The 13,440-nt window shown below is 50.7% G+C and overlaps 1 protein-coding gene across 13 annotated transcripts in view; it reads left to right on the top strand.

Annotated features, from left to right (window-relative positions):
* The window catches only part of LOC111599449 (nesprin-1), a 130,831-nt gene that overhangs the window by 42,938 nt on the left and 74,453 nt on the right, over positions 1-13,440 (top strand). For 12 of the 13 annotated variants that reach the window (XM_030224349.1, XM_030224350.1, XM_030224347.1 and 9 more), the window contains one exon: positions 54-13,241. In XM_030224349.1, the coding sequence (XP_030080209.1) occupies positions 54-13,241 (13,188 nt within the window). The remainder of the gene's footprint in view (positions 1-53; positions 13,242-13,440) is intronic. The other variant, XM_030224352.1, reaches the window with a different exon arrangement.

The raw sequence follows: 13,440 nt of genomic DNA, 5'->3' as shown, positions 1-13,440 counted from the left end.
GAAATGTGATTTGCGTCTGAATTCAGTTATTAATGAAACGTTTCTATTTGTAGAAAATCTGCCAGGATGCAGATAACAAACGTGAGGACATGAAATGGCTGGTCAAAACGCTGGATTCACTGCTCAGCTATGCCACCGAAGATGAGGCCAATGTGGAGCAAAAGAAACTGGAAGATCTGATTGCACGCTACAAGAACCTAATACCCACCATTGAGATAACAATGGTCAAGACCGAGGTGTTCTCCAAATGTTATACATATCGTCGCGAGGTGCACGAGGTTGTTTGCCTGTTGACCAAGGTCAAGGATCAAACGGCCAATATCCCAGCGCCCGAAAGCTTGGACCGCGTCAATCGCCTCATCGAGGAGCAACAATATGCCATCAATCAGCTCGATCATCAGCGGCCACACATCATGTCCATGCTGCAGCGCGGACGTGATCTCAGCAAGGATGTACATGCGCCGGCGTTTGTCAATGCCGAAGTCAAGAATCTGGAGACCGGCTGGAATCAAGCCTATACCGAAACCTCAGATAAGCTACAAGCACTGAAGGGCACTCAGGCAGTGTGGAGCGATTTTGTTGATCAAAAGAACGATATCTTCTCCATGCTGCAAACAGCTGAGACAGAGCTGCGCGCCTTGACCCCACTCCAGACAGATCCCAAGAATGTTAGCCAGGATCTGAAGTCGAAGCGCGATCTGAATGTGCAGCTGCAGCAGGCATCCCATCAATTGTTGCCGAAGCTGCATGCCCTCAAATCGGAGCTGGCACCGCTAGCTGCCGCCGATAAGCGTCCCTTACTCGAGAAGGAAGTGACTGAGGTGGAGAAGATGTTCTTCAATACCATGGAGCATGTGAAAGATCGTGTCGGCTACTTGGAGGACTACAGTGCCAAGTGGAACAACTACAAGACGCGTCTAGCTGAGCTGCAAGAGTGGGCCAACAAGGTGGCGCCCAAGAACATTGAAGCCTTACAATCTGAGGACTTGACACCGGAGGAACGTGTCGTCAAGGTGCAGTCGTTCAAGCGAGTGCTGGGCGAGCGCATGAAACAGCTGGATCTACTGGCCGCTGATGCATCGGAGCTGGCACCCAAAGAGGGCAACGTTGCCGAGGCCAAGCGTCTCAAGGGCGAAATCTCCAAACTGCAAGAGGTGCTCAGTGCGATCAATCGCAATGTGGATCATCAGTCGCAGGCCGTGCAGGAGGATCTGGTCAACTGGCAGCAATTCCAGGCCGGACTGCAGCAAATCAAGCCCGCCGTGGAGCAAAGCGAAGTCAAGGTAAATAATATAGTTCCTAAACCTATAACACTTGATGAAGCCGTTGCCATGCAACAAAATGCCAAACAATTCGAAACACAATGCCTGGAGCAATTGGACAAACTCCATGGCATATCAAACATCAGTCATAAAATGTTATGCAAAACCAATGCCCCCGATGAGTTAGATGCCATGCACTCCCGCTGGACGGCGGTCCATGAAAACGCGAAACAGGCGAGCGCCAAGCTCGAAAAGCTCGTTGCCAATTGGAAATCCTTCGATGGCGATGCAGCCAAATTGGAGGATTGGATCGATCAGGGTGCACAGCAGATGGGTAAGCGTCCAGCTGTGCTAAATACTCCCCACATTGACAAGCTCGAAAAGGAGCTGGTCAAGCTAAAGTCCTTCAACAACGAGATTTCGCAGCAGCAGGCCAAATTGGTCGCTCTTGGCCAAAATGCCGATCAAATTAGCTTGCATTTGGCGCCAGAGGGCGCTGTGGCTGTCAAGGATCGCGTCAACAATATGAAGGGTAAATTGCAGAAGCTTTCAGAGGCCACACGCGGCAACATCAATGAGGTTTCCGATGCCATCATTTCGCGTCAAGACTTCAATGCTAAATTGGTCAACTTCTCCAACTGGATGGAGCAATTGCGCAATCAGGTTACCCAAGTTGAGGAAATCAATCCGGAACGTGTTGAGACCAGCTTGCATGTCATCCATGCCTTGCTGCAGGAGCATGCCGACAAGAAGCCCAGCTTCAATGCCATCTATGATGAAGTGAAGCAACTGGCGCTAGGCGCTACGCCCGAAGAATCGAATGCACTCAACGATGCGTACACCGCTCTTGTGGTCAACTACCAGAACTTGGAATCAAATATGCTGCAAAAGAAGGCCGCATTGGAGAAATGGACCGAGCTTTTGGGCTGGAAACATGACACTGAATCGCACTTGAACTATTTGAAGCATCAGTTAGAAAAGCCGGAAGGACCCGCTGTCGAAGAGCTAAAGAAAGCCATCGACGAAATCGATCATCTGGGCCAGGGTCTGAGCTACTGGAAGGGTCAAGCCAAGGAAATCGACGAGAATCCAGCTATACAACTGCGCGATGCGCTCTCTCGCCGACCGCTGATTGCCACGCAGATTGTGAATGATGTGGAAAACAAGTTGGAAAACTTGAAACTGCGTTCGCAGAATCAACAGCAACAACTGCAGCAGATGACTGTGCGCAAGGACAAGTTCCACGCACTGGAACACAACTTTGGCCAGGCGTTGCAGGAGAATCGTGCCAAGCTTGAGCAAATCCTTAAGCAGCATCCCAATTTGAACAACATAGATCAAATCATTGCCGATCTTGTGGCGCTGAATGATGCGCTCAAATATCAGGCAGATCTGAAGGATCGCATACACGACGAGGGCTCGCTGCTGATGCGTGAGGATATTGCCAGCATGCCGGCCATACAGGAGAGTCTCTTGGTTCTGGATAAGAACTACGACTCGCTGCAAAATGAAATAGCTGATCGCATACAAAAGTATAATCTCATTAGCCAGGCCTTGCGAGAGTACGCCGAGTCCAAGGATAGGTTCTCCAAGGAACTAAAGAAGGCGGAAGATTTGTTCAATGCCATACCGCAGCAGCCCGGCGATGAAACCGCGCTGCATCAGGCGTCTGAGAAGACGCGCAAGACCATGGAGCAGCTGCGCAAGTCCAAGATGAATCTCGATGAGCTCGAACGGCGCGGCAACAATGTGGCGAAACTATTTACAGCCATTGGTGAGCCGGTGCCCCAAGAGGTGCAGCAAGAAGTTGCCGCTGCCAAGCAGCAATGGCAGGACCTGCACGATAGGACGGCCAAAAATGCGCATGTCTACGAGACAGAAGCTGTGATTTGGTCACAAATCGAAGATGCCAAAAAGGACCTGCTACCCTGGCTCTCGGAGACCAATCAGGGTCTTTGCGATGCTGCCGACAATTCAATTGAAATCGAATTTGGACCGATGCGCTTGACCAAATATCGCAACGAATTGCCATCGTATCAAGCCCTAAAGGACACAATTCTTGAGAAAACCAACGATTTGATCAAAATTAACAACGGCGCACAGATACCCGCGCTTAGTGCACTCAATCAGCTGCTGGGCGAGCAGTTCGCCGAGGTGAGCAACAATGCAGAGCGCCTGAGCGCGGTCACCACATCCTTTGCCGATCAGGAACAGGAGCTGCGCCGACGCACCAAGGTCGCCGGCGAGCAGGTGAGCAAGCTGCGCGAACAGCTGATCAAATGCGATGATATGTCCGGCGATAACAACAAGATCATGGAGCGCTTGCTGCAGTGCCGCGCTCTGCGCGCCCAACTGGATCAAAGCGGCAACGAAATCGAAAATATCAAACAAAATGTGGATGAACTGCGTAATTTGTATCCGACATTCAATGAGTCCATCATACCCAAGGAGCTGAATAATGTGCAGAAGCGCTACGAGGGCGTCGATCTCTATGCCAAGAAGATCGAGAGCTCTCTGCTGCAGTTCCTCAAGAAGTTCCATGCCGATAAGGTGGGCATGCTGAAGCGGCTCATTGCCACGCAGCGCGAGAAGGTTGCTTGGTGTCAGCCCGAGTCGACCAGCGACAAGTATAATCTGGATGTGAAGAAGTCTTCGTTGCAAGAGGTCAGCAAGAGCATTGACGACTGCAAGGCGCGTCATGCTGAAACGCTGCGATCTCTGGAAATGCTGAAGGCCGTGGAAACTCCACAGAATTTGGTCGAACTGAACAGCGATGCTGAGCTGATGGGCAAGGAAATGCAGGCGCTGCAGGATAGCTTTGATCGCATCAGGGGCATACTGGATGAGAATGTGGATCTCTGGTCGCAGTACGAGCAGTCGAATGAGCAAATCTCCAACTGGCTGCGTGACGTGGAAGGTCGCGTTAAGGCGGAGACCAGCAGCCAGGTGAATCTGCCGGAGGTGCCACAGAAATTGCAAGAGCTGGCCGTACTGCAGCAGGACGTGCTCTCCCATGAGCCAATCATCAGCAATTTGGAGCAAACATCACAGCAGCTGATTGAAAAGAATCCGGAGGCGCGCATTGGACAGTTCGTTACGCATCTGGTGCAGCGTTACCAAACCGTGGCCAAGAGCCTTGCCGGACACATTGATAAGACACGCACCGCTCAGCTGTCAAATGCCAACTTCGCCAAGGCATCGAAAGACTTTAACGAATGGTTTGGCGATGCCAAGATTGAATTCCAGGAATTGGCACGCATGGGCTCGCCGGGCTCTTCCTCAGCGACGGCTCAACAATTGCAGACCATCAAGAACTATCTGAAGACCTTCGACAATGGCCAACAATTGCTAAACAATGCCGTCGACATTGGTGAAGGTCTCTATCCAGTGGTCTCGCCTGAGAATCGGGAGCGCATTCGCGCCGATCTACGTCAAATGCGCGAGAAATATGACTATTTGCGCGATGAGGCCAATGCGTTGATGCAACAGGTCGAGGGCGTGCTCATACAGAAGACCTCCATTGAAGAGAGCTATACTCAGGTGTCGCACTACCTGAACGAATCCAAGGCCAAGGTAACTGCTGCCGACGAACTCTATCCCACACTGGCAGCCAAGAAGGCAGCGCTTCAGAATTATAAGACACAATTGCAGGAGATCACACTGCATAAGAACGCTCTCAAGCAGCTGCACGATAAGGCAGTCACACTTTGCGACGACGAATCCGAGCGCAAAACGGACGAGTCCATACAGGAATATAATACACTATCCAAGAGGATTTCGGATCGCATCAGCACCGTCGGCAACCAGGTGGCCCAGCACGAAGCCTATGATCAGGTGCTGGAGAAGGCGCAAGACTGGCTAAACACCATCAAATCGGAGGCAATCGATATTTTGAATGAAACCACGTTCGAGAAGGAGGGCGCCGAAGAGAAACTAATTGTCGTTGAGAATTTGCTGCAGCACAAGCCCGAGGGAGATTCCATATTCGAGACATGCCACAGGCTGCTGCAGACAGTGCTAAACCAAACCCATCCCAATGGCCATCCGGCGTTGTTAAAGGGATTCGAGGAGCCGAAGAATGCATGGGAAGAGTTCATGGCCCTCTGCCAGGATTCGCAAGTGAAGCTCAAGCAGCTCTGCTCCAAGTGGGATGAGTTTGACTCAATAATCGAGGAGCTCGATAACTGGATGAAGAATGTCGAAGCTGTGGTAAAGAATCAAAGCCTAAAGAGCACTGCCGAAGCTAAGAACGCCCATCTGAAGCAGCTACAAGATAGTGCCAAGGACATTGAACGTCGTGGCGTAGCCATAAATCAACTCATGGATCAGGGACGGGAAATCGAAGGAGAAACCGATCTGAATTTGAAACTTTCCCGTCTAAATACACGCTATCAGACACTGAAGAATCTGTGCAAGGAATCGATTGCCAAGTACATCAACTACGTCAAGGATCACGACAGCTTTGACGCCGACTACGATCAATTTAAGCAGGACTTGCAAAACTGCGCCAACGAGCTGGCGAAGACAAATGAAATTGTTGGCGATCAGAGCGTACTGCAAGAGCAGCAAAACAAATTGCGTGAGATGTCGGACAAGCGCATTGTAGACTCCACTGTCTTCGAGAGTCTGATTGATCGCGGCGAGAAGCTCTACGGCCACACAAGTCCAGAGGGTCGTGAGATAATACGTCAACAGCTGCGCTCCCTGCGCACCCTGTGGGACAACTATACGGACGATCTGAACTCGGCTACGCATAAGATCGATCAGTGTCTGCTGCAATTCAATGAGTTTACCATAGCTCAAGATCAGCTGACCAAGTGGCTCAAGGATGTGGACAAGGCCATGCAGAGCCACACGGAACCGAAAACCACGCTCCAAGAGAAACGCGCTCAGTTGCAGAACCACAAGCTGTTGCATCAGGAGATCACCACGCATAATGTGCTCGTGGATAACGTCTGTGACAAGGCGCAAATCCTAGTCGATCAAATCAAGGACAACTCGTTGAACATTTATCTGCAGTCAATCAAGCAACTCTTCCAGAATATTGTGCAAAAGTCCGACGAAATACTGCAGAATCTGGAGAGCTGCGTGCAGAAGCACAGCGAGCTAAATAATGCCTTGAGTTCGGCCAAGACTTGGATCTCGAATGAGAAGGCCAAACTGCTCGAGTGCGACGATTCCTACGGTGAAAAGGCCGATATAAAGCGTAAGATTGAAACGCTGGGACAATTGGCTCAAAACAAAGCGCAGGCCGTGAATCTAGTAAGCGAAATTCGTGCACAGTTCGAGACGGTTAAGCCCGCTACCTCGGAGAAGGGTGTTGAAGTGCTCGAGAAGGAAATCGATGAGCTGGAGACAACAATGAAAAGTCACTTTGATGACATCGAAGGCATCGAAGGCAAGCAAAAGGATGTACTCTCGCAGTGGGATAAATTTGAGCGTAATCTGGAAGAGCTCACTAAATGGTGTCGCAATGCGGAGGCTGTCTTCCGTGAGCAACAGCTGAAGTCAACGCTGCATGAGAAGGTCGAGCAAATGGACAAATATAAAATACAGCGAGAGCTCATACTGCAAAAGGAGAAGGAAATCGATGCCTTTGGCGATACGGCGCACGCTTTGCTCAACAACTGCGGTGCAGATCGCCTCAAGACGTTGACAACACAAATCACAAATCGTTATCAACTGCTGCAGGTGTTGAGCAAAGAGGTGGTCAATCGTTGGTCCAATCTGGTTGACGAACATCAGTTCTACCAGGACAAATACACCGAGGTGGACCTGTGGCTGAAGCCGATCGAGACGCAGCTGGAAAAAGCACTCAAGGACGAACCCACACAGAGCTCGAATATACTGCCCGTTTTGCTTTCCGAGAGGGAGCAGGCCGAGAGCTTATTTGGAGCATTGAATGCTGCTGGCGAAAAGGCTCTGCCAGAGACATCCACCCAGGGCAGAGAGAAGATTCGCAAGGACTTGCGTGACATACGCGATCGTTGGGATAAACTCGACGAAGGCATTCGTAATTTGGAGAAGCGTCAAGAGGCACAGTCCGTACAGCTATCCAGCTATCAAGATATACTAAGTCAAACGCTCAACTGGCTGGATCAAGTGGAAAAGTTACTGCACAATGAAAGCCCTGCCACCTGGACCAGTGCACAGGAAATTCGTTCCAAACTCTACAAATACAAGGCGACAAATCAGGACATCAATTCGCACAAGCGCATTGTGGAGGCTGTCAATGAGAAGGCAGCAGCGCTACTGAGCAGCGCCGCCCCAGCCAATGCTGATGAGATCGCCAAGTCTGTGACTGACATTAATAAGCGGTATGAACAGGTTGGACAGGATTGTGCGAAGCTAGTTGCCGATCTCGATGCCGCATTCGAGGTGTATCAGCAGTTCAGTGAGCTGCAGAAGGCACAGCAGGATTATCAGAAGAACCTATGGGATCGGTTGACCGGCTACTCTGACTATTCGGGCAACAAGGCCGCGCTGCAGGCACGTCTACAGAAGATCAATGAAGTCCAGGATGCACTGCCCGAGGGCGTTGCCAAGCTGAAAGCACTGGAGGAACACATTGAGCAGCATGCTGGCGGCATACCAGCCCGTTCAAAGGAGGCAATGACCCGTGACTTGGCCAATTTGCATGCCGATTTCGAAAAGTTCGGTGGTTCGCTGAGCGATGTGAAGAGCGGACTGGAGAATCGTTTGCAGCAATGGAATGACTATGAAGTCGATTTGGATCGCTTGATTAATTGGCTGGGCGAAGCTGAGAATACGCTCAAGAACTACAATCTGAAGAATTCGTTTGAGGAAAAGGAAGAGCAGCTGAATCGCTTCCAGTCAATGACTCAGACTCTGCGCCAGAACGAAGCGGACTTCGAGAAAATGAAGGACGACACCTCCGAGTTGGTGCAGAGCTCGGGCGAAACTCGAATTGCTGTCAACGTGCAACAAGTGTCATCACGTTTCCAGTCCATACAAGCAACTGCCAAGGAAATACTCAAGAAATGCGAGCAAGCTGTTCAGGATCATGGCCATTTCAACGAGAAGTACAAGCAATGCGCCGATTTGTTGGCCAACGCCCAGGCGCGCTACGATGACTGCAGCGACCTGTCGACGGTGGCATCGCGCGATGATCTGCTAAAGAAACAGCTGATCATACAGGAATTGCTGGCACAACAGCCAACGGCCACTCAGCTGCTGAATAGCACCGTCGAGCTGGGTGAGAAGTGTTATAGCTCAACGGCTACGGAGGGACGTGAGGCCATACGCAGCCAACTGAACGATCTGACCTTTGATCAGCTGTTTGACAATATTGCCAGCTCTGCTCGTAAGATACAGGATAAGATTGCCAAGTGGTCTGGCTTCGATGAGACTGCTGACAATCTCAAGAGCTGGCTAGACAGCGTGGAGCATGAATTGCCAGCGGATATTGAGCTGAAGACCACGCTGGATGAGAAGCGCAATAAGCTGCAGGCCTATCGCGATGTGCTCAATGATATATCAAATCATCAGGTGGAAGTTGGCAATCTGCAGGAGATTGCAGCCAATTTGCCAGAAAAAACTGAGCATGTGGATCAGATCCTTAAGGATATCACAGATCGTTTTGGTAAACTGCAAAAGCGCGCCCAAGGCTATGTGGAGCGGTACGAGGGCATTGTTAGTGCTCATCAGCAATACTCGAAGGCTGTCATGGATGCGCAGGAGTTCATTGATGCCACGCTGAATACTGTGCACTACTGGGGCGATCTTGATTTGGAGCAAACCTCTCTGCATACCAATCTAGATCGTCTGAAGAACTTGAAGGCCAGCCTGGCCGACGAGTTTCCACGCGTGGATCAAGTGCGTGCACTGGGCGAGAAGGTGATACCCGGCACCGTTGATGTGGGTCAAGTGAATATCAAGTCCCAGATCGATACAACACAACAGGAATGGGAAGGTCTACTGGCAGCCATCAGTTCAACCATCGAAGCCATCGAAGCACGCCTGCAGCAGTGGTCCGAATATGAGCAACTGCGCGATCAGTGCTTGGCCTGGATACGTGACACCGACAATGAATTGCATGCCATTTTTCTTAAGGAGGATCTGCCCAAGAAGCGTGCCCAATTGGATACGTTGAAGGCACTGCAAGGTGATGTGCGCGCCAAGGAATTGGAAGTTGATAATGTTACGGAGAAAGCGCAAACATTGCTGAAGGGACCCAGCACAACGCGTTCGTCTGGCCCCGAATTGGTAACCAAATATCAGCAAATCTTCCACAAGGTCAAGGACTTGAATAATCGCTGGCAGCAGTACGTTAGCTCGCACGAGGACTTCGATAACGCCATCAGCGAGTGTGCATCCTGGATAAATGGCATTAAGGAGAAATTGGACTACTGCTCGGACATGTCATCGATGAGCCAAAAGGAACTGGATAAGAAATTGGCCACCATACAGGATGTGATTCTGCTCAAGGACGAGGGCTCTGCGCGCGTGCTTAAGATCTTAGAGCAGGCTCAACACGTGCTGGCAAACACAGCGCCCAATGGCCACGAAGCCATTAACAAGGAGCTCTCCGAGTTGCAAGATCTTTGGTCCGGCATTGCTCTGCGTATTATGGATGTCAAGGCGAATCTGGATGATTCCATAACGCAATGGTCTGGTTTCCTGGATCAAGTGCAAAACGTGCGCAAGTTCAATGAATGGCTGGATGCCTTGCTAAAGGAATTGGGTGAGCATCAGACGACAATGACTGAGAAACGTGCACAGCTGGATCGCGTCAAGTCCACGGAGGAGAAAGTGCGCGTGGAGAAAATCGATGTGGATTCGCTGAAGATTCAGGCTAAGGAAATGATTGCCAGCGGCCAACAGAGTCAAGCGGCGTTCCAGGCACAGAAAGTGCTCGACACGTTCGATGAACTGTTTGCCAAGACACAGAAATTGCTGTCGGATCGTCAGGATCAGTACAGAGATCATCGTCTATTCAAGGAAGCCTACGACGATCTAGTCAGCTGGATAAGTCGCGCTCGTGAGAAATTCCCAGCACTGAAGCAGAGTAGCCTCAGCGATAAGCTGGCCATTGAGAATGCCGTGCAAGCCACCGAAGCTCTGCTCAACAAACAGGCGCAGGGCGAACTTCTGGTTGAGCATTTGGTGCACACTGGCGAGGTGGTGCTGGCAAGTACATCGACGCAGGGCCAAGAGATCATACGCAATGATATACGCGCACTACGTGATAGCTTCGAAAGTTTGTTCCGCGAGATCAATCAGCAGAAGGAGAACTTGGAAGTTACCATGGTGCAATGGCGCGCATATAAAGAGGAGTATGAACGTCTCATGGAGTGGCTACAACAGATTGATATACTTGTCAAGAACCATAAGCTAAACCTGTGTCCCAATCTGCCCGACAAGGAGAAACAGGTGGCCGATATGCGTGAGGTAATGTCTCGCCTGGAAAAGGGCAAGGACGACATTGATAAATTTAATGCCTCCGCTGCGGGTCTACTCAAATCGCATCTGGATAGCTATGTGAACAATCAGCTCAGACACTTGGGCTCCATGTATCAGGTACAGGTTAACCTGGCCAAGGATGTGCTGAAGAAGGTCGAAACCAATCGCGATCAGCATCGCGAATACGATGCCAACATGAAGTCGGCCAGGGATTGGATTTCGAATGCCAAGCAAACGATTCAATCGGCTGGCGATGGCGCTGGCTCCAAGGAGGCGCTGCAACGTCGCCTCGAGCAAATACAGGACTTAATACGCAATCGCGAATTTGGTCAGAATCTGGTGCACACAGCCATCAATAATGGTGAGAAGATCATACGGAATACGCGCTCGGATGGACGCGATGCCATTAACAGTGAAATGAAGGAGTTGCAAACCGATTGGGATCGATTGGTCAAGAAAATGTCCACAGCCAAGGTGCAGCTGGAGACAAATCTCTTGCAATGGGCTGACTACAGCTCCAGCTATACGCAGTTGCAGCAATGGATTACCGACAGAGAGGCCAAGCTGCAACAGGCGTGCGAGCAGAAGATCATCAAATCCCAGCGTGGACAACCCGGTCTCAGCAGTGGCCTGAGCGAACGCAAGGCTAATTTGCGCCAAACGAACAACATTGTCCAGGACATTGTCTCATTTGAGCCCATGATACAATCGGTGACCTCGAAGGCCTCCGACTTGCAGCAGGGTGCACCGGCTACGGAAATTTCCGATAAGTACGAAAATCTGACCAAGCAGGCCAAGGATCTGTATGCCAAACAGAAGAACACCATCGATAGCTACCAGGCGCTGATCGATGCTGGCAACGACTTTGCCACCTGGCTGCGAAATGCCAAGGAGAGACTGAGCAAGTGCTCTGAGCCAACGGGCGATAAGCAAGCGTTGGCTGAGAAGACGCATCAGCTCAAGATACTGCAAGGTGAAGTTCCCGAGGGCTCAGCGAAGCTACAAAATGCTTTGGCCCAGGGCGAGATCGCTTGTCGCACAGCAGAGCCCGAGGATTGCGCGATCATTGAACAGGAAGTCGCTCTCCTACAGGAGGAGTTCGATGTCTATGTGGACGCGCTCGACAAGGCCAAGGTTTACCTGGAGGTCGGCATCGTCAAGTGGTCTGACTACCAAGATCAGTACACCGAGGCGCTCGAATGGTTGACCCAGACTGAGGCGCAGGTGCAGTCCTACAACAAGCTGCAGGACAGCCTGACCCAAAAGAAGGTGGTGCTGGAGCAGTTCCAAGGACTACTGCAAACCCTGTTCGATTGGCAAAAGACACTGGACAATTTGAACATGAAGGCCCAAGTTCTGCTCGAGACCTGCTCCGATACACGCATCAGCAATGGCATTATGCAGTTGACCACCAAATACAACGCGCTGCTCACATTGGCCAAGGAGGTAATGCGACGCCTGGAGCTGCACTACCAGGAACATCAGCAGCATCACACACTGTACGAGGAATGCCAGTCGTGGATCGAAAACACACGCGAAAAGCTGGCTGAGTGCGAACAAATACCCGGCACGCTGAACGAGGTGCAAATCAAATTGAATACGGTTAAGAACTTGCGACAGGGCTTCGAAACGGGACAGAACAAGCTGCGCTATTTGCTGGAGCTGAAGGAGAAGGTTATTATGAATACCGAACAGAATGGCGCTGCCAAGATTCAAGAGGATACCGAATCACTCAAGCAGGACTTCGATAAGCTGCTTGTCGATCTGAACGATGTGCGCCAGAAATTGGCGAATCGCTTGTCCCAGCTGGAGGAGATCTTCAAGCTGTACAAGATACTGCTTGAGTGGCTGGAGGACATTGAGCCCAGTGTCAAAGCCAGCGACGAGTATCTGAATGACTTGAGCGAAAAGCGCGCTGCTCTGGAGAAATTCCGTGTCACCCAGCGCGACATCAACGGACACAACGATATTGTGGAGAAGATCAATGTGCGTCTGCGCGAGGACAATAGCTTGGACAAGAACGATTTCGCAGCGGGTCTGAGCAAATTCGATGCGCTGCAAGCGCAAGTCAACAAGATCATCGAGTCGCTGGAGAACCAGGTGAACAATCACGACAAATACAAGCAGGCCTACAATGAGCTGCAAGATTGGCTGCGTCGCACACGCATCGAGGTGGAGCAGTGCGCCGATTGCCATGGCGAAAAGGATCAGGTGGAGGAGCGCTTGAATCGCCTGGGTGATATACAGGCAACCTCCATGGAGGGCAAATCGCTGCTCGATGCTTGCGAAGAGCTCAGCCAGGCGGTCATAGCCACCAGCGGCAGCGAGGGTCAAGACAATGTGGCCCAGGAGATCAAGCATCTGAATGGCGAATGGGAAACACTTCAAGCTCTATCGCGAGATGCGCGCAGCGGCCTGGAGACCTGTCTGGCTGCTTGGGAGACATTCCTGCAAAAGTTCAACAAAATCAATCTGTGGATTGTTACGATGAGCAAGCGCGTTGCCAAATCACAGGAAGCCGATAATAAAACCACCGAAGATTTGGTCAATGCCAAGGTAAGCCACAAGTCTCTCGTCAAATCTCACGCAACTGTCGCACGCAACGCTAACCCCAAAGAAAATTGTATTTATATAATCAATTGAAATGAACTAAAAACGAGTGCACCCCGTAGCAAAATTTCAATATATATCTATATGTAAACTGATTCACAAACTAAACAAAACTAATCAGAGTTGCTAACTTTTCAGCTAATCA

Source organism: Drosophila hydei, unplaced genomic scaffold (genome assembly GCF_003285905.1).
Source record: "Drosophila hydei strain 15085-1641.00,03,60 unplaced genomic scaffold, DhydRS2 tig00008114-arrow-pilon, whole genome shotgun sequence".
In the NCBI taxonomy this organism is placed as follows: domain Eukaryota; kingdom Metazoa; phylum Arthropoda; class Insecta; order Diptera; family Drosophilidae; genus Drosophila; species Drosophila hydei.
Note: the sequence above shows the minus strand (reverse complement) of the source record. Positions and strands in the feature narration are given on the sequence as shown.